We start from the raw sequence: 20,109 nt of genomic DNA, 5'->3' as shown, positions 1-20,109 counted from the left end.
CGTCATCCCTACGTCACGGCAAAGTGAGTCCGTTATGCAACTATTTCATTGAGGCGTTCTTTTGATTACGCGAAAATCACCGCGTGTGTTTTTCTTGTAAAGGGCAGTGGTGAAAATCTCTTGAAAGACGCATTGAAGGGTCTGTCTAGAATGGATCTTAAAGGAGTGGGATTTGGTGATGTCCAGTCAGTTGAATTTGCTCAGGAATCAGCACACTTCAGCTTTGAAATTAGTGGTGCTGCGTACTTTTTATAGTACGGGCGAGTTTTAAAATCCACTTTTTTTTTCATGTGCATCCATGCACACGTGACAGGGACCAAAATATCTGCCCGATTTTTACAAAACTCGGTTATTGTATATGCTGTTTAAAACATTGTTTATGACCTATTATGTGGCTCATCCACCATATGCAATTTAACCAAGAATCCATGGCCTGAAAGTCTTACTGAAAACAAACCGCACCCATTCTGCTAATCAACAACGTGTTAATGCTGCCTCCGCAAGTTCAAAATGTGTTCACATTTCACAACCTAATTATTCTCATATTCTACTTCTGTGCTGCTATACTGTTTTCTGAAGATGGCTGTCTTCTGAGTTGTTGCAGTGTGTAGTCTGGTAGAAGTTTACCAACGTTTCAGAGGTCCTTGCTGCCTCCGTCATCAGGGCAATGAGTGTAGTGTTTCTTTTTTACTTAATGATGTGTTATGAAATGCAAAGGTTAAGAGAAAGCTTTCATATGTGAGCAAGGAACAAAACATTTAATACAGATATGAAGTACAGAAATTCAGCGATGTTTAAGACTAGGAGCACAAGGTTAACATTTCAGATAAAGTTTTGGAGAACAAATAACACCGCACGAATGTGGGAAAATAATGTGATACTTGAGACTCGGGGAATCTACTGCATTGGCCTTGTGAAGATTGCTGTTAGTGAGGCTGCAGCAAGCTAGACTACCTGCACTACTTCGAAGGATTGGCAAGCGTTGAGTATGCAGGGAGATGGTGTAAATGCTGACATTGAGAATAACCAGGGGAGCTCAAATTCTTTATTGACAAGTATCTGTATCAACTACATGTGTCACTTCTATACCAACAGAAACTGTACATTTCTTCAACACATCCTGATGCTGCTAGGAAACAAAAAGCTGCCATCTTCTTAGATACATGTGACAACACAAATGGGAAAACTTTCAAATGTTTATACATCAGAGTAATGGTCTAGTGTGCAAGGTGGAGGAAACGTTAACTGTGCCAGGGTGGCAACCCTGCTGAGATTCGAACTAATGACAGACAATGGAATGTCACCATGTACCACAATAACAATGATATAAAACACTATCACACCATATTTGATCAAATATACCTCAGACCTCCACATTACGTGGTAGGCATTTTGTGCGCTGTCAGCGTAAGTTCATCCACACATACATTCACATAATGAAGGAAATATTGCAACACTGCTTGCAGTGACAGTAGGACTGTACTTACACAAATGGTTCATGTTTGGGAGGTCCTGTGCTTGAGTCTGATTGACGAACCAAGAAACTAAATCAATTTGCACTTCCGGGAGATGTCTTGCATCGCTCCCACTGTTCTCAGAGAAATTTGTTGTTGAGTAGGATTTGAGGTTTTCATGGCAGTGAGCCTGAAGATGGCTGTCTTCTGGGTTGTAGCACCGTATAGTCTGGTAGAAGTTACAGCCCTACAATCCAGAAGACTATTTTCTTATTACAATTGTCTGTGTCACCTTCGGTAAAACACATTTATCTACTGATACTTCTTGTCCTGGCTGTCTTCTGCAGAGCTGTGGTTTATTTTTGTAGTTCATAAGTAGCTGCACAATCCTATAGCAACAAAATGTATAATTCAATTCTAAAGGGTTTTGACGACGGTAGTTTACACCTAAAATTACTTGTTGTCAGGAATTTTAAAAAACAGACGATGGAAAAAGTCCTGACAACAAATAATTTTAAAATGTATAATTGTTGATTTGTTCCAAAAACTGACTTTAAGGAATCAATTGATCAAATATTTTATTTTAAATTTCCATTCCTGGAAAGGAAGAGACCTCCTGACACAAGGATACTCCCCAGTGCAAGTCAAGGAAGACTTGAGCACTGAATGTACCAACACTCATGCTTCATACACTCAGTCCCTGCAGTCATATGCTAGGGTAGCATCTTAAACAGGGTGCAGCCACTCATCCTACTGTGTACCAAAAAACTGAACCACTTCACACTGAGATTGGAGGTTCTCATGGCAGCAAGTATGAAGATGGCTGTCCTCTGGGCTGTTGCGCCGTGTAGCTCGGTACAAGTTAACTGACATTTCATAGGTGCTTGCTGCCTCCATCGTCAGGGCGATGAGGGAGGTTGCAAGCACTCTGAAGGATCAGCATATTACAAGACTACATGGTGCAACAACCCCGAAGACAGTCATCTTCACTTCGCACCGTGCTGCCAAGAAATCCAGCATAACCCATACATCATATAGTCACAATAAAATTATGGCACAATAATAGGGAATAGAGACCTGCTCAATACAGAAACAACTTTTGAAGGAGCACAGCAACCATGTAGGATTTAGACAAGAGTTTGACGAATAGTGTCGGGCAGGTTCCTCAGGTACCAGCTGTGATCCTCCCCCTTTGCTGTGGCAAGAACACCGCCTGTGTTCTGATGAGGCGTGTCTTTGTTATAGCAATAGCTGTTCCCATGCATGTCAGTGAGATGACCGCCCATAGCAACCAGAACTGCTTCTGGAGCACATGTATCCCAGCGTTTGCAGCCAGGACTCGCAAAAACATACGCATGCGCCTTCCCCTCCATGAGCAGCATCACCTACACACACAGGCACATGCAAGGTAATTTCTAGGGCCATATGGAAAAATGCACATTTTTATGGCAAAATGCTATCGGAGAATGAGAATTTGATGATGAAAAGATGAACATTTATGCCAGAACCACAGATGATAATTAAAATACACCCTTCCTTAATTCAATTTTCAAAATCAAAGCCCAGATAGACTAGTGAGATGAAATACATGGTCACATTGCTAAGGGATGGTAGTGAAAACAATCTGTATAATTATACCATTGTCCTTACTCGGAGAGTGAAATTTGGCATCAGTATACAAGCAACACCGTACATGTACTGGTGAAAGTGTTAACTCCCACACACACAGCTGAAATAATGGAACCACTGAAGTCAGGGATTTAGTAAACGGGGCATCCCATTCAACATGAATCCTTTTTCATTGCGAACTGGTTCTAAACTCAGTATGACAGGCAAGAGAATTTCTGTTATTCATTATGCATGAGGTGACACCTGTGTTTGCAGTCTATTTCATACCTTCGTTTTACTTTCATATGTCCGTAACCACAACGTACTGAACACCTATTTGCTCTCCATAAACTCAGTTAAAGCATAAATATTCATGTTATTTGGATTTCACAGTATAAGTATTTGTAGTAGTGCATGAATGACTCAGATGTTTGTTGGATCTTTACCTTGTGCCCTGCACCTCCTACTCTAAGGATCTCGTCCGGATGCAGAGCATCGAGAGCGGCCTGCACCACTGAATTTGAGTGAGACCTTGTCGTGGTGATGATTCTCCTCCCTTCTGGAGGCAACTGTGGTTCAAAACCTCCAGTTCCAATCCCACTTATACCCCAAAGTGTGCGCCCCATGTCATCACCGTTCACTGTCTCGTAGTTGTAGTACGGCTGATGGATCACGCCTCCGATTGCTCTGCCACCCACTGCAATGCCTACCAGTACTGTCACATGGTCCAGCAGTCCTGCAACACCACACCATTAGTACCAGCAGTGACTCAGGAATGCCAGTACTCTGTACAATTTGTGTCAAGTTTTGTACCTTGAGTGTATTCTGACGTTCCATCCAGTGGGTCCACCCATACCACCACCTGCAAACAGTTTACACTAGATGAGAAAGGGAGAGCTCTGATCAAAAACCAATTACATGTGGACTGGCAGACTGAGACCACTCACCTCATGGTCTAGCACACTCCCTAGCTCTTCGGGACACTGAAGCTGCAAGACCTGTGGGTCACTATCAGTCACCACCCAGTCTGATGGAACTTCACAGTTAGAAGGGCCCTCCTCCCCAATGATGGTCACAGATGGAAACTGGCGTGACAGTGATGTAACAATGCAGCGCTGAGCTGAACGATCAGCTTCTGTCTGCAAGTCGTTCTTGCCCTACAGCACAAGTGTCAAAAATGAAGTCGCATATGTTGGATCACGTGATAGATGTAAAACAACTGGTGAGATTCTGCTTGTTTTGTGGTTATCTTAGGGAAGTAAGAGGAAAATCTTGTCAACATTTACAACATGTTACAGCAAGTTTATGAAGAGCAAGCAGCAAGGGCAATGCAGGGAAAATGGTAAAGGTGACAAACTATGGCAATGGAACTTGAAGTTTCAACACAGTCCTCATCCAATTCAATCCTATTACATTAAGATCCATTTTAATATCCCCCCCCCCAAAGAAACAGTTTATATGCATTTGTTCCATCTCCATCTGAACCACACCAGCTGTACCAGTTACAGACCTACTTCAATATGGGCAGTATTTATGTACTGAGACTTTATTATTCTCACAACATGCAGGTTTATTCATACCTTCTCCACAATTCCCAAGTCTCCCTGGCTCATGACATCTCGTATGATTTTTCCTGCTCGGTTCACAGCTGTGATTGATGATGCTACAAGACGTAAGATTAGCGGTGCATTCTGTGCCATCTTGATGTCTGCAACAGAATGGCAGGCAGACCTTGAAATGTAACTGTTCTATTGTCATGGCCTTCACCATACCCCGCTACTGTCTTTCAAGGCCATGGTTTGGCTTGTCATTATTTGTACATTTTACTGTCTGTATAGTTAGTTGCATAATCACTCTCATGTTACATACACTATGAATGTGGTTTCTTCTGAATGCTAAACTAGGCCATATGCCAGTTCATTAATTTATCATCCATAAATATCCAAATGTATGGAATTTTAAAGCATACAGAGAAGCCATCACACAGGATAACCTTGTAACAAGTCTAGTGTCAGTTCTAAATGACTTCCATGTAGAAAAGTTGGGTTATAGCCTCCTGACCAGAAGATGTAGAAAATGTTTCTAAATGTAATGTTTACATACAGAGCCATATGAATGTAGTTAATGTAATTTTAAATGTGTTAGAACTTAATAATAACAAGCCTGTCTACTTGGGCAGTGTACAACAGCTCCGATCCCGGCAGTAGTTTCCTGCGAAACACAAATACCTACCACAAGTCCACGGCGTTAAAAATCAGGAAAACACCAACATGTGAGATTTGATGTTCTCACGGCGGTTATGATGTTGCCCTTTCGGGTTGTAAAGACGTGAGATCGTGTAGGTGTCTGACGGTGGACAGACTTGTGTTCTCCGAAACATTGGTATCTGCAAGCCCATAACGGCGTTGCAAGCTAGAAGACCAAGGCCGACATCTTGGCCGTGAGAACCACAAATCTCATAGTTTGGTTTTACGTTTTACACGGATTGTTCTACATAAATGACCCACCTCTTTACCATGGCTTAATTACATTTCATCTCAAGTTTCTCACCTCTTCGTCCGTCAATTTTTTTAAAATTAAATCGATGTTTTTCTTGCGTTTGGTGTTATGTACTTGTTTCGAGTGGCAAACATAAACTCGCTCTTATTTTTGGCTAATTCATTTATTACTTGCAACATCATGGCTGCCAATCACAATAAATTTACCTGACTTTATCGACGTTATCTATCCGACAAAGTGGATATGTAATAATGATATTTGTTTAAAATTAAATAATATAATATTTATTTTGTATTTATAGCTAGAAATTATTCTTAAAATTAATGTTGTGTTCAACCTAATTGGGATATTCTACATTACTTTATTTCATTTTGTAGTCCACGTACACGTAACTAACTCGTATGGTGGCTGACATACGAGCCTCAGCAGAAGTCTGACAAGTGCAGTGGTTTCCATGGTGTTTGCTAGCATTTAGTATGAATTTAAGGTTGAGAAATGCAATTTGAATTTATTTCGTGATGTGGTCTTTCTTTTCACGTGATCCATCAAAGGACTTTCCCTATGATATTGGGGAACCCGTTCCAGGTCTTGAAGATAAAAGTGTATGGAGCTTGCACAAGGGAAAGAAGAAGGTATGTATTTACTGTTCTCTTGCTTGCTACAAAATTAGTAATAATAATAGTAGTAAAATTTGCAATAATAATAACTTGAAGTGGTCGAGTTACACCAATCAACAGCAAAAGAAAAAAAAGTCAGTTTAATACATTTGAAACAGGTATTTAAGAAATTAGATTTCCTAAAAATATTAAACATTTCTTTTTCTTCTGTTATAGGGGTCGGGAGAAGAAGTGTCAATATTTGTTTTTGATATAAAGAACGGCAGTGAAACTCAATTTGACGTAGGAAAAACTGCTGTAAAGAGATTGAAGACATTACGACATCCGAGCATTCTTACATACTTGGACAGCTTTGAAGTAAGAAATGAACCAAGTTTGCTTCAATGTAATGTGAAGTGTTGCGCTTGTACTCACATTATATGTTTATTGTTTGAATTTCCAGTCTGAGAAGATTCTGTACTTGGCAACAGAGTATGTAGAACCTTTGGAAACACACATAACACAGTTGTCTAAAGAAGGTCACCAGCGAGAACTCTATCTTGCATGGGGTATATTTCAGATCACTGTAAGTTCCTTAGTCTGTATATTTCCCTTCATTATCAGTATTTTGTTTGAGGGAATGATGTAGTTTAGATGTTCTGTGTAGTTTGATTAGAGCCATTTCTACTTTGCATGAACAAAGGTCTAAGTTAATGATACATTGAAGAAGAATTTGTGGTACTTGAGAAAAATCTATGAGAATTGTAACCTCATTTACAGCGTGCTCTCAGTTTCCTAAACAATGATGGCAACCTGCGACACAACAATGTGTGCCTGTCGTCTGTGTTTGTCAATGTAGCAGGGGAGTGGAAGTTGGGAGGAGTTGAATATGTGGCAGGAGCCAGTGAGGGTACAGGCCTTCCAATCAAGATCCTGCCTGCATTGGAGAAGTACGACCCCCCTGAAAAGTCTGACCCCAGCAAGCAGCGGCTTGTTACAAAATGGTACTATAATCACCAGCCTGAATAGTGACTGGTTTTAATGTTATGCTAGACCTACTTGGGTGGGGTTTTGACAGAAGCTTCAAGTAGGTTGTAACTATCTACTTTTGTGCCCTCACTACTAATAATCTTCTTTACTACTCATTCTATCATATGGAGCCGGGGGGAGGGGGGGTGTTCACATCTGTGAACTATTTACCTTCCCAGAATTAGTAAGGAAGTCTGAACATTGTTTGCAGAAGGTCAATAAAAATCTACTCTGGCACTATATAACAGAAAAAAATGAGCAATTGTTGATTTTATGGGGTTTGGCACTTCAGAAGATTAATTTGTTGCGTGATAAGTTCTTGTCTGAGAGTGAAATGTGGAGCTTATGAAACATTTGTCTTTTGCCTTTGTTTCAGTTCCACAGACATGTGGGGTCTTGGCTGCCTCATCTGGGAAGCTTTTAATGGGCTGCTTTCTCAACAGACTGCATTGAAAGACTTGGAAAATGTAATGAGAAGTTTGAAAAATTCATTCATTATTGTAATGTTACTGATGAAATTTTAGATTTGATTAATCTTAATTCTTTTCCGTAATTGTTACTACTGAAAGCATTTGCTGTAAACACCGAACATGATGGCTGATAAAGAAAAAAGCTGTCCCACTTGGGGGGGGGGGGGGGGACATGGTATAGCTCCTACTCATTCATAACCCTCGCACTAGATGGGGTGAGCAGTCAGCTTCATGTCCCAGCTGCACTTTCCCCCGGGAAAGGAACCCCGTCCCGTTGGATAGGAGACTGTTTAGGCCCCAGAGCCAATCTGGATGCAGAAGCTAGAGGAAAAATCCTGCTTCTGCCGGGGATCGAACCCTGCTGGTCGTCCATAGCCAGTCACTATACTGACTGAGCTACCCCAGCTTATCATGCCTGAAAGTTTTCCACGCTGTTGTATTGCAGATCCCAAAGCAGTTGAGTGCAGTATATTGTGAGTTGGTTGGTGCAAATCCATCATCCCGACCAAACCCAGCAGACATCATCACACGCTGTCGCAAGCTGGGGGGTTACTTCAAGAATGACTTGGTGGATGCTCTGCTTTTCCTAGAGGAGATCCAAATCAAGGAAAAAGGAGAGAAGAACCGTTTTTTTAGTGCCATCACATCCCAGCTGGACAACTTCCCAGAAAATGTGTGTCGCCATAAGATACTGCCACAACTCATCACTGCATTTGAATATGGTGATGCAGGGTCTGCTGTCCTCATGCCCATGTTCAAGGTGGGACTTGCCTAGCTTGGACCTGTAAACCAAGTGTTAATGATCTAGTGTTGTCAGTTATTGTTACTAGTATATTTCTAATATTAACTATTAATTTTGTAATAAGTGCAGTTTTACAATTTGAAATTTTCTTTTAGATTGGGATTTAAATGAAAGTGTGTCACTGTACTTGAGATCCAAAGTATGTAACTTTACTGAAGTCTACTGACCACTTCTCCTTGCTAATGACAAATTGTCTTTTCTCACTGTTACAGCTTGGGCGGCTGCTGGACGAGCCAGACTATCAGAAGAAGATAGTGCCGTGTGTTGTGAAATTGTTTGCATCCACAGACAGGGCCACACGGATACGACTCCTGCAGCAGCTTGAGCACTTCATAGGTGAGTAGTGAAGGACTAGTGTGTGTGGTTATTTTAAAGAGAGTTTGTTGATTTGGGGTCAAAATACATGGATGTAACAAAATAAATAGTTTGTCATTGTAGGCTGCGATGAGGTTGTATGAGTAAGGTGTATTTAATGTGATAAATTTGTGATTAGACATTGAGGCATACGTAGAGTGGCTGGGGACTGCTGCCACAAATATTGTATGTAGTGGGCAGGGTTAGTTGGCAGACATATTTTGTAAAATTGGTCTGTCATTGTATTACGCAGGACATTTGCAGGCAGCTACAGTGAACGATCAGATCTTCCCTCAGGTGGCACATGGCTTCATGGACACGAATCCGACCATCCGAGAGCAGACCGTCAAGGTAAGTGAGCTTTATGCTAAGAATGATTGACTTGCTGGTGAGGAGACCCCTAACACTGATGTATGTTGTGTTGCAGTCTGTGATCCATCTTGCCCCGAAGCTCAACTACAACAATCTGAATGTGGAGGTTTTGCGTCACTTTGCCAGGCTGCAGTCCAAGGATGAGCAGGTGAGGAGTGCAGAACAATTGGTGGGATAGGGTCACTTGAGCAGTATCAGTATGCTTTCTGCTTGCAGGGGGGCATCAGGACCAACACTACTGTATGTCTGGGCAAGATCGCTCAGCATCTGCATCCTCAGATACGACAAAAGGTCCTCATCTCTGCGTTCATCCGTGCCATGCGGGATCCGTTTCCTCCGGCCCGCAGTGCCGGTAAGTCGTGCCACTTGCGTCTAGCCAAGCTACCAAAGATATAGCTAAAAAAATATTTTTGTTGTCTCTCAGGTGGACATCCTTGGTTTTTTCTTCATCTTGTAAGTGCTATACTTTATCTGTAAAAATAGTCTTTCAGGCTTTGCCCATCATCTAAACTACAAACAGAAATAAAGATTCAGTGTTTAGGAGTTCCCAACCAAGATCATATACAGATTGTAATGCACCATTGCCAGAAACCTTCAGACTTTATTTCCACTTCTTTTATTTCATTATTGTTACACACTTTTCTAAGAAATGCCCAGTTTATTCCAAAAGTTTGCTTTACATGGACTGAGGGTGCTGGAGAAGATATTTGGATTAAAGAAGGGTGAAAAATAGGGTGACTGAAAATCTTCTGTAACAAATATATGTTCAAAATTATGAGGGTGATTAAATCCAAGGAGCATGTGATGGATGAATCAGGTATTTAGCAGCAGTTTGGAAACATGGTCATAGAACATTCTAGGTGAGAATATATTAATTTATTTGTTTATATGTTGTTTAATAAATGGTATGTCAGTAGTTCAGACTTTACAGTGATTGGACGGTAATGAATTGGAAATAATTAGTGATGTCCGAACTGTTAGAAATTGCTAGTGGAGTCCAGTTTTTAAAAAGAACTCGATTCAACTCAAACTAATAAAGTGTTTAAAAAATTGAGTTTTGACGCTTATTTCGTCATTTCAATACCGCGCCTAGGATGCATTTCCTTCGTAATCGATAAAGCAACTGTTGACTTTCGGCTCGAAATGAGTTTGTGAACAGACTCAGTGTCTTGCAGTGATGAACTTTACTGTGGTTCCACTTCTAATTAATGATGTGTTATTGTCTTCAGGGGTGCTAGCACTGGCTGCTACGCAGCAGTATTTCCTTCTGTCTGAGGTTGCAGTGCGCATTCTGCCTGCGCTCTGCCAGCTCACAGTTGACTCAGAGAAGTCTGTGCGTGATAATGTGTTCAGGACCATCAAGGGCTTTCTTGGAAAGCTGGAGAAAGTTTCTGAGGATCCTAGCCTCAGAGAGTCCATGGGTAAGAGCAGAAGCACAAGTATAGAGTGAGTAATGGGGTGTGTCATGTCATGGCAGTGAGGAGCACTGTGACTGTTACCTAACTGTAGACGGCTCTTTTTGGTCGACTCTGATACAGTGTTGTGTGATGATTATACACACTCACACTCTTACATTTAATCACCATTTTTTCATAAGATGGGTATAGAATGCAAAGGCAACATTGTGAACTGTTGTCATATGTTGTGCTTTTGATTTCTAATACAAATTAAGTTTTGGTTTTATCAGGGTAAATATCAGCAGGCAGATTATTAATTCAGCGATGTTCTCTGAAGTTTTTCTGTTGCCATTTTGTCAATGTGTTGTTCATTTATTTTATTACTTCATTATAATTGATGTGCTGGCAGGTTACAAATGCCAACCTGATGTTATGAGGTGGTTTCTTACTATACAATTTGGATTTTCAGAGCAGGGAAGGAAGTGAGATGGTGACGTAGACTCGGTGATTTCCTTTTTGGATGTGCCCAAAATTATGCTATTTGTAGCAATGTGTAAATAAATTGGATCTGATTTTCTTCATGGATACATCACATTCATGAAGAAATTCATAGCAGATTGTATTTAGTGAAAGCTTACTACCATTTGGTTTACAATCACATCTCCTGTCTAAAATCTTAGGATTAAAATATACTAACCTATAATATTACCTATATTCTTTAGGTGTAAAACTTAGTGTATGTTTATAAGGGGAGAACATATGTTGAGGATGTTTGAGAAAAAAGCTGTGGAGACTGTTTGGAAGTAAGAGGGAGGAAGTTTAGGAGGTTGGAGAAAATTTTATAATTAGCACCTTTGTAATTTATACCCATTGGTGAATGTTATTAAGATGATGAAATGAAAGGTAAAGATGGTCGGCACATTAAGCAAGGTAGAAGATATAAGAAATGCTGAAGGGAAGCATCCACTTGGAATGGCTAGACATGGAAAGGGGATTAATATTAAGACTTTTTTGAGGAAGTAGGATGTGAACATGTGGGCTTGATTTATTTGGCTCAGAATAACTTCCACTGGCATGTTGTAGTAATCACAGTAATGAACCTTCATGTTCGATGACTAGTTGAGAGATTATTAGCTTCTCAAAGACTCCACTCCAAGAAGTTTGTTTGGTGAGTGGAGTAGCAAAACTTATGCCACTTGTTTTGTTATCCTACTCGCTGCAGAGGCTGATGTCCACACGGCCACACCGAGCCTGTCTAACGCTGCTGCCACATGGGCAGGCTGGGCTGTAACTGCAGTTACTTCTAAGTTTTATCGGAGCCAGTCTGATACTGTCAAGTCAATAACGCCTGTCACCAGCAAGACCCTGAGCAAGCCTGGATCTCTGGGTACGTAATGTAAGGTGAACCTGAGATCTCGCTTTTTAAATGATCGGTTTGCAGGTCGGTGGATTGGTCAAGGCCTCCGGTTAAATAAAATGCATTCACGCCACTTTTACCAAGAAATTTCAACAGAACACCTTTACTTAGATCATCTCACATTGAACACCTACATATTTGCTTCCCATTTGTTTTTACCTTTATCAAAACAAGAATCTTTTCATGAACAGAGACATCAATTGTAATGAAGAGACGAGAAATATGTTGACTGTAAATGCCACCATGGATCATTAAGGTTTAATGTATGCATGCTTATTTATTTACTGGATTATAGAATGAGTTGATGTTTATGTTGTATTATATATAAGTGCTAATTCTGGTAAGAGAACCCAACAGTTCAACATTGCTAATACCAAGGCCTGCCATTGGCCACAATCCTTAGCCAGTCGCATCTCCTTCCCTTCTGCCACTTCATTCCCCTAAGATAAATCTTGATGTTATGTTTCCATTTCACTCTTAGTCCTGCAAGTGATCATTTTCCATTCATTTTGTGCTTAATTCTGTCATTTTCAGTCCAAGTTTCATGTCCAGCCCATCATAAATTTTGCTTCACTAACATAACAATTGTAAGTGACCATGAAGTTTCCCACTTACTTTATCTCAAGTGTTTAAGTATGTTGCAGTAATTGTGTGGATGGAAAACTTAATAAAGTGTATTGAATATCTGTTTAAATACTGGCATGCAATATGTCTAAAATAAAATCTCGCAATCAGTGGGAACAGGAGTCCTGTGCCATGCCTGCTACATGGATTGATTGCTTTGTAATGTTGGCAGAGCAACCATCTAGCAGCAGCATTTCTACAACAACATCGAGTGTGACGTCAATGACATCACTGGAGCAGGAAGAGAGTAAGGGAGCTGAGTCGGTGTCTGACTATGATGAGGTTTGGGACACAGAGAACTGGGGTGAAATGGATGTGAGTATTGTCACTGCAGAAAAGCTGCCTCACAAGTGATGCATCAGACTTGCAAACATTTGCTGTGTATTTTTCAGTGTAGTCGCCATTTCTTTCAATGCACTTGTTCCAACGATGAATAAGAGCATGTGGTCCTGCATGGTAGAAGCTGCCTTTTGGATCATGTAACAGTTTCCGCACAGCTGTCATTTTAAATTTGCTCTGCCGACACAGTCCAGTGTTTAAAGGACCAAGCAGATGAAAGTTTTAGTGTGTGGTAGTACAGCCTACCCCAGCCTCGAGTGTGGTTAAGAATGTCTTAACTGTGTTGATGTCTGGTGGTGAATCCTGTGGTAATGTCTTCGCCCCAGTGAACAATTCAGAATTGTTAATGGACCCCCTCCCCCACTTTCAGAAAATTTAGCAAGGATGACTTCTGAATGTCTCAAAAAACAGAGCACATTATTGTGGGTTTTGTTTTTTCTTTACCAGTGAGCATTTGTGGTGCCATTCCGTAGACTGACTGACTGTGGTTAGCCACTCATCCTTATGGATGTAAGTTAACCCTTGCAGCACCAATCGCTCACAGAATTTTAGTAACCATGTATGAATAAACTCTGCTCATATCAACATTTGCATCACACCTAGATGTATGTTTTATTATTTGGAAACTCATTGTCCAGTTTTGATCTAATAACCAAGCCGCCTCTTCTTCTGACATTCTCTCAACCTGAGTGAAATCTGTCACTGCTTGATTCCTCCTGCTGGTTTTGAGGCTGGTGCATGTGGACACATTAAACTTACACTTTTGCAGACACATTATTTTAGTTATTAAGTATTTTTAAAGATTTGTTGTTTCTGCAGTTATACAGTAGCTGATGTGGCAATTCTTTGTCATTAATTCATTGAAACTTAAGGTTGTGTCCATGTTTATGGAAGATAAGGACCTCATAAATGGCACTCGTTCATGCAGAGTAACTGTCATTACAGTTTCATTCTTCATAATATTGGGTGTAACTACCTGCAACACGCATGGCCTGCTTAATATCCTGCCTTTAATTTTACCAACTTTGGGAAGATCTGCTTCAATGGCTGGTAAATTATTAATAGTTTTTTGCTTTACTTCATATAAATTATTAGGGGAGCGAGGTTTGCCAGATTTATGTTTCACAGCTGTGACTGCAGATTCGCTGTGGTGAATGTTGCAGACCCCTGCAAGCCCACCAAGTACAGCATCGGAGTCCAAGAGTCCCGTGCTGGGAACCAAGGAGAGGAAGGGGACAGATGGATGGGATACAGAGGAGTGGGGCAGTCTGGAGGAAGACCCGGTATTGGACCCTTGAGAAAGGGATGAGCACTTTACCAGAGCAAACAGACAAATAACTTTGGTGAATTAGATTCAGATGACAGGTATTGAAATGCAGGAAGCCCTTTATGGCTATGTTGTTTGTTTATAGCGTGGCTCTGTTCCCAGCTGTTGACTCTTATTCCTTTTGTAGCCGGTTGATTTGTCAGGCAAGAATGTCAGAGATAGTGACAGCCACAGTTGGGCTTACAGCAATAAATCATTCACAAGAGCCTCTTATCTGCATGTAGCGTAAGAGGTGTGATAAGTGATTACAGGCTGGATGAAGGGGTTTCTCTTTGCCATCCTCCAGACCAGCCCTGGAGATAAAGCAGCTAGATCATAAAACTGACCACTTATGTCCATGTAGTGCTGAGTCTAAGAATGTGTGGTGCTCTACCTTCATGCCTTCTGAAATCTTCATGGTGTGGCATTCATTTATTATAAATCAATTACATTTTGCTAATTATCTGTATCATATACATTTCAAAGTAATTTATTTAGCTGTATAAAAAACAAACATGAGAGAGAGACTCCAAAGGTCACAAATATTTTATCTTTTGCACTGAAATTATATTTGTAAAAATTATTTTAAAAAAAGCTGTAATTTTCCAAAAAAGTCACTTAAATTTGTATATCTTGTTATGGGGGCCACATGAGGGAGCTGTACAGGTTTCAGATATAGGATATAGGGCTAAATGCCTATATTCCCATCGGTGTGTAATGTAATGCTCTAACTGCTGTGTCCCCAAAACATTGACCACAAAAATGGAAATTTGAGTCTTGTACCACAAAATCCTGTACACTTCCATGGTTCAATTTTTTTTTGTCAACACTAAATATGTAATATTTTGGAAAGAATAAAATGTAACAGTGACATACCAGAAACATAATTGAAAATCAGCTTGTACATATTTGTTAAAATGCCATCTGTTACAGAAAGAAAGTAAATTTGTTGTGAAATTTCTGCAAATTACTACATGCTGTTATGTACTGAGGGCTTAAATGGCAGTAAATACAAATAGAAGTGTTGGAATCCTTGGGATTAAAATGAGCCATCTTCTGTATTCAAGTCAGGGAACAGTTACCTTGGTAGGGACCCATGTTCTGGCAAGTGCTCCTCCATTTATCTCATATTTTTCTTTCGTGGTTCCATGTGTAGAAGGTGGCAAATTCGGCCACATCACCAGGGTATGAGAATGGTTCTGGATTCATAGTTACATGTATATGCAAAAGAACTAGATACAAAATTTGAACATGAAATTGTCATGGTAAGAGAATTTCTTGATGATTTGCATAACCATCATCTGCTTAAGAAAATTGTCATTGCTTGGGGTAGTTGTGTCTTTCTGGGATAAGATGAATAATGTCTTAAGAGATGATATAATACAGTGATAGTAGCATAATCACCTGAACTGCTTGGTGTGTTCCTCACCTTCATATCTGCCAGTGTGTTGTTTCAAAGCATGCTGATATAAACATGGACATGACATGGTAAAAATAAGTAGTACTATATGTAAAAATATTTTGTCCTTCAGGTAGCAGAGAGGGATCCAGGAGAAAGATGGGGAACAGCAGACTTTGCTGTTGTGGAGGACACGGCTGGAATGAAGTTTGTAGCCAGCCACAACTGGGGAGATGGCACCAAGGAGGAGTTGGCAAACCGAAAGCAGGTGATTTTCACGTCTGACATTAGCAATTGAAGGTAGATAAAACAGAACAGATACACACAGCAGTGTTGTGCTTTCTCTGATGTCGTGTTCCAAAGGCTGCAGCTTGTAGCTCACATCTTATAACTTTATTATGACAAACTGTTGTGTATGTACTGCAGTGTCTTATGATAAGGACTGGCTTCAGTTTATGGGTTCCACTTCCAGACAGAGATAGGCTTAACCTTTGAAATGCTGTGCATGTTTCTGATCCTGAGAATGGATAATTATTTATGAGAAAAACGGTGGGCCCATTTTCCTGTGTCGTGTGTTTCAGGGCTGGGAGGACACTGAGTGGGAGCCTCTCCAGGAGACTGGTGGTGGTATGTACATGAAAACATGCAATTATCCTGGTTAGGTAGTTTCATTAAATTGTGGCATGTAGTCTTATGTTAAATCTATCTGCAGCCTCAAGCAGATTGGAAGAGGCGCGCAAGAAGCGAGAGGAGCGGAAAGTGCAGCGCCAGAAGGAACTTGAAGCTCGAAGAGCCACCAAACTGTCCGGTGGACCAATGAAACTAGGCACCAAGAAAATGTAGCTGGGGCATGGATCACATTAGAAACAAAATGGATTTTCCAGGTAAAAAATACATGCTGTAGGAAGTGAAAGGATAGCCAGCCTGAATAAAACATTTCCCAGATGTCCTTGGTTCAATATAGGACACTTCGGCCCTCACCAGACCCTGACTGCAGTTGGAGATATGTTTGTTGGTTTCTGCAAATACCTGACTTTGGGTCGAACCTATATAGTACCACTGTTACAAAGAGTTAACAGTATTGGAAACATATTTGACAGACTGTGGAGGTATAGCTCCTCTTTCTTGACCTTGACACTAGATGGGGTTAGTGGTCAGCATCATGCTCCAGCCATGCTTTACCCCCGGTACCTATTGGATAGGAGACTGGGTGGGCCTCAGAGCCAGTGTGGACGCAGAGGCTAGAGGAAAAATCCTCTGCCCCCGTTGGAGATCGAAGCCGTCTTCCAGCCCATAGCTAGTCACTATACTGACTGAGCTATCCTGGCTCCCTACAAAACTAACAGCTGATTTAATATAAGATGTTCCTCAGTCTTAAAATGTGGAATTGAGCTGTCACCCTTCACTTCATTGGATCCGACTGACTAGTTATAAAACAATTTCTCCATTTTCTTATCTTCATTGTTTTGACACGATCTTTCCAGTTATTCTAAAGTTGTGAATAAAATATGTTACTGGTGAAGTTTGTAGTTGTGTAATTCTTTCTTCACAGAAAGCACGTAATCTGCTGTCCGTCTCATGATGAAACTGATCCCAGTGAAATAAGAATGGCTTGGCTGCCTCATGGGTACAAGATTTCAGCTCCTACAAATCTTCAGGATATTACTACTATATACGTATTGCTGTTGGATCACTGATATTTGTTTTTCATACACACTACAGTTTTCTGCAAGGTAAGCCCATGAGCAGACCATGTGTGACTGATATGAGTATATTTCTTTATTTAATATTTTTCTAATAGACAGCATTATACATACTGGCTTTTCCAATGATGTGGAGGTTCCTTTCTGCAGGCCATTCACAAGTGGAACGTGCATGAACAAGAGTCTTCATATTATAAATATGTTGCTAGCAGCACAAACTGACACATATTTCTTTTTATTTGTAGTCACTACATAAAGGAAAGTTACAGATCATGAAGAAATCTGTGCATTTATAAAATGAGCCATTTTTTAAGAAGTTAAAACTCAGTTTCTTGTAAGATAGTGACATTGTAAACAAGTGCAGACATATGAAATAATCTGTCAGCTTTTTATGTACAGCTCCAATACAAAGTTTAATTGAAATCAATTCAGTAATTTGAGTGATGAAGTTTAAGGCAGAAGAATGTGACGTCTCCATTAAAGTTTGAATGGCTTTTTGTTGTCAAAACGGATCTGCATGTAGTTGGAGCCACCTTGTTCAAGTTTGTATCCAAGTCCAGTGTATAATGGGATCATCCTGTCCTTACAGTCAAGTGTGATCTTGTAGCAGTTCAGATGCTGTGCCAGCAGTGTGATGGTCATGATGATCCTGCAACAAACTTTTCATGTGTCATGTATCTCATATTCTACCTGCACTTTGAAGTACTGTAAGGGTACTCACAGTTTTCCAAGCTGCTTCCCACGGTAGTCATCACTCACCACCACATCCTCCAGGCGCCCTCTCTGCAAAGAGAAATTCTTATTACTGTGTAGTGATTAAAACTTAAGCGACACAATGAATTTACCCTTCGGAAAGATATCTGAAGATTCTGTGTCACCCAATTTGATCTGTCTGTCAATCTTGGTATTGAACTAGGAGGGACAACTTCAGTTGTCTTAGGCACTAAGACCACTGCAAGGGTAAAAGTCACAAAAGTTTCTACCCAGAATACTGTGGCACACATACCAAGTGAGCAGGATAGCCTGTTTTCTGTTCTCACCCCACATACACTTGTCCCAGACCAGCCAGCCACTTTGGACCCATCTGTATACCGGACTAGTTCTAGTGAAGGATCATAGACCAGATACATAACCTTGTTTTCATGACAGGATGTCCACTTAAATGAAGTCCCAAAGGCAAGCATGGTGTAATTTTGTGATGGATTATCCGTTCGATATACAAGGATCTGGGCATTACCTACTTCCAAACCCTGACCAGACTCTAAACCCATACCTGTGAGCATCTGCCACCAAGTGGAGGCAGACCTTCATATGTTTCCTCCATATATTTAGATCCTGAAACATCCTTCCATTATGACTGTAATGCTAATTTTCATTGTGAAAAAAAGTTCATATATAGTTCTGGATGAATTCCCTTGCTAGCCTGCAAATATTTAACAGTTTATTAATGGATGGAACTTACCACTGCACACTCGTGGATGAACTTCTGTTCCACAATCAGTGTAGCAGACCCCACAATATGACTACTCCGTGTGTCCTCTATCACAGTCACATAGTAAGTGTTGGGGCAAGCCTTCATTGTTGTGTAACGCCCTAGAAATATGCATTTTAAAAGGAGCCGTCATATCTTCCGAACACTGGGATGGACATATTACCCATTTTGATTTAATATGTTGACATTTGTGAGTAACTGATGTACTTGGACTTCACATCCACTAACCAACCAATCAAGAATTTGTATGTTTTAGTGGATGGCAAACATTTGTAAAATGCTCAAATAAATCAGGAAGATACTAAAACTTTCAAAAATTCTTGGTTAAACTTTTGTCTTGGTTGGTACTTTTTACCAGTAAGAAGATATTGTTGAAAAGAACAACTTGTTTGGGGACCCTGATGCCAACAGCATGGTGATTTACAGTGATATTTCTAGCATGACACTTTGGTTAGGCAGAGCCAATTACAGTTACAACCTTCAGAGATGCAACTTCCTCATTCCACTACGTACTCAGGAACTGGTCCTTGGAGATGTTGCCAACCTTGGTGAGCTGGCTAAGCAGCTGGACAAAGCCTGCAATAAAACTAAACATAATTGTTGACTCTGTTTTGAGAAAGGTAAAAGTGTTGTATGGGGGGAGTTAAGTTTCATCTCTACAAGTCTGGAAGGTATTTATGAATAAAGGCCACAAATTTACATATATACATCACCTTTGTCATAGTCTGCTGGGCACAGAGGTCGCACAATCAGAGCTTCACCTGGTTCACTTGGAGAAATAGGTGGATCAAACTTTGTTTTAATTTGAGAAAAGTCTAACCTGAGCAGGTCTGGATTGTACAGTGGTTCACTGCTCAAAGCAGCATTCTGTAACCCAACAATGGAAATACTGCTAAAACAAAATCAGCAATAATTAATATAAAAGTAATTTAGTACACTACCATAGAGCCCCTGTACATCTATTCTATTCTAGTGATACTGCTATTCCTTATCTACAATTTAATATAGTATGCATTAACAACAGTATTTCGCACCGCTTAAATTGAACTGTTCTGGAAGTAGGTGGGGTATTTGTTACCTCATCATCGGATCCCATCATACAAATTTGACACAAAAATTGTTACGTTGATATTCAGGGCTGAGACAATGAATATCTCTAACCATACCCTGAAACACGGTTCACAGGAACTACGGCCACGCAACCTGTTCCTTTCCCACGTGTGGAAGAAACAGTGTAACCAACTTATT

General features: G+C 40.4%; 3 protein-coding genes across 10 annotated transcripts; 1 reads left to right on the top strand and 2 right to left on the bottom strand.

The window, feature by feature from the left end:
- Positions 1–1,023: 1,023 nt before the first annotated feature.
- Positions 1,024–5,723, bottom strand: LOC110837902 (3'(2'),5'-bisphosphate nucleotidase 1). 3 transcript variants are annotated; one of them, XM_022080538.2, is made up of 6 exons: positions 5,613–5,723; positions 4,643–4,770; positions 4,010–4,219; positions 3,876–3,924; positions 3,509–3,798; positions 1,024–2,839 (listed from the first exon to the last, which is right to left on the bottom strand). In XM_022080538.2, the coding sequence occupies exons 2-6, from the start codon at positions 4,760–4,762 to the stop codon at positions 2,582–2,584; spliced, it is 927 nt and encodes a 308-aa protein (XP_021936230.1). In that variant the 5' UTR covers positions 4,763–4,770; positions 5,613–5,723; the 3' UTR covers positions 1,024–2,581. The 3 variants fall into 3 exon arrangements, with proteins under 3 accessions (XP_021936230.1, XP_021936232.1, XP_021936231.1); XM_022080540.2 differs by having other exon boundaries at positions 5,570–5,700; XM_022080539.2 differs by lacking the exon at positions 5,613–5,723 and adding an exon at positions 5,295–5,512.
- A 222-nt stretch (positions 5,724–5,945) lies between these two features.
- yata (N-terminal kinase-like protein yata) lies at positions 5,946–19,178 on the top strand. Of its 4 annotated transcripts, none has more exons than XM_022080521.2 (19): positions 5,950–6,193; positions 6,395–6,535; positions 6,621–6,743; positions 6,938–7,161; positions 7,563–7,653; positions 8,102–8,416; positions 8,671–8,794; positions 9,066–9,163; positions 9,240–9,332; positions 9,401–9,536; positions 10,414–10,605; positions 11,804–11,968; positions 12,795–12,937; positions 14,125–14,244; positions 15,800–15,934; positions 16,248–16,293; positions 16,379–16,550; positions 17,219–17,399; positions 17,959–19,178. In XM_022080521.2, exons 1-17 carry the CDS (start codon positions 6,080–6,082, stop codon positions 16,507–16,509), a joined length of 2,391 nt encoding a protein of 796 aa, XP_021936213.1. In that variant the 5' UTR covers positions 5,950–6,079; the 3' UTR covers positions 16,510–16,550; positions 17,219–17,399; positions 17,959–19,178. The 4 variants fall into 4 exon arrangements, with proteins under 4 accessions (XP_021936216.1, XP_021936213.1, XP_021936215.1 ...); XM_022080523.2 differs by lacking the exon at positions 17,959–19,178 and adding an exon at positions 17,615–17,796; XM_022080522.2 differs by lacking the exon at positions 17,959–19,178 and adding an exon at positions 17,520–17,796.
- Gnpnat (glucosamine 6-phosphate N-acetyltransferase) lies at positions 17,586–20,096 on the bottom strand. Of its 3 annotated transcripts, none has more exons than XM_022080550.2 (6): positions 19,940–20,096; positions 19,575–19,728; positions 19,375–19,437; positions 18,832–18,962; positions 18,091–18,152; positions 17,586–18,018 (listed from the first exon to the last, which is right to left on the bottom strand). In XM_022080550.2, the coding sequence occupies exons 1-6, from the start codon at positions 19,958–19,960 to the stop codon at positions 17,847–17,849; spliced, it is 603 nt and encodes a 200-aa protein (XP_021936242.1). In that variant the 5' UTR covers positions 19,961–20,096; the 3' UTR covers positions 17,586–17,846. The 3 variants fall into 3 exon arrangements, with proteins under 3 accessions (XP_021936242.1, XP_021936240.1, XP_021936241.1); XM_022080548.2 differs by having other exon boundaries at positions 19,575–19,753; positions 19,940–20,090; XM_022080549.2 differs by having other exon boundaries at positions 19,575–19,750; positions 19,940–20,090.
- Positions 20,097–20,109: the final 13 nt, after the last annotated feature.

This window comes from Zootermopsis nevadensis, unplaced genomic scaffold, assembly GCF_977971745.1.
Source record: "Zootermopsis nevadensis isolate Lab colony 2312 unplaced genomic scaffold, Znev_1.0 Znev_ptg000029l, whole genome shotgun sequence".
Taxonomy (NCBI): domain Eukaryota; kingdom Metazoa; phylum Arthropoda; class Insecta; order Blattodea; family Termopsidae; genus Zootermopsis; species Zootermopsis nevadensis.
Note: the sequence above shows the minus strand (reverse complement) of the source record. Positions and strands in the feature narration are given on the sequence as shown.

What these genes read in the sequence shown, in the direction of transcription:
- LOC110837902 (XM_022080538.2), bottom strand. Translation starts at nt 4,762, where the DNA reads ATGGCACAGAATGCACCGCTAATCTTACGTCTTGTAGCATCATCAATC. An exon ending in ACTTGGGAATTGTGGAGAAG is followed by an intron (nt 4,220 to 4,642) that starts GTATGAATAAAC and finishes CTTGTGCTGTAG; the next exon opens with GGCAAGAACGACTTGCAGAC. An exon ending in TAGGAGGTGCAGGGCACAAG is followed by an intron (nt 2,840 to 3,508) that starts GTAAAGATCCAA and finishes CTGTGTGTGTAG; the next exon opens with GTGATGCTGCTCATGGAGGG.
- yata (XM_022080521.2), top strand. Translation starts at nt 6,080, where the DNA reads ATGTGGTCTTTCTTTTCACGTGATCCATCAAAGGACTTTCCCTATGAT. An exon ending in TGCACAAGGGAAAGAAGAAG is followed by an intron (nt 6,194 to 6,394) that starts GTATGTATTTAC and finishes CTTCTGTTATAG; the next exon opens with GGGTCGGGAGAAGAAGTGTC. An exon ending in CATACTTGGACAGCTTTGAA is followed by an intron (nt 6,536 to 6,620) that starts GTAAGAAATGAA and finishes TTGAATTTCCAG; the next exon opens with TCTGAGAAGATTCTGTACTT.
- Gnpnat (XM_022080548.2), bottom strand. An exon ending in CTCCAAGGACCAGTTCCTGA is followed by an intron (nt 18,963 to 19,374) that starts GTACGTAGTGGA and finishes GCATATTTCTAG; the next exon opens with GGCGTTACACAACAATGAAG. An exon ending in GGGAAGCAGCTTGGAAAACT is followed by an intron (nt 18,019 to 18,090) that starts GTGAGTACCCTT and finishes AGTTTGTTGCAG; the next exon opens with GATCATCATGACCATCACAC.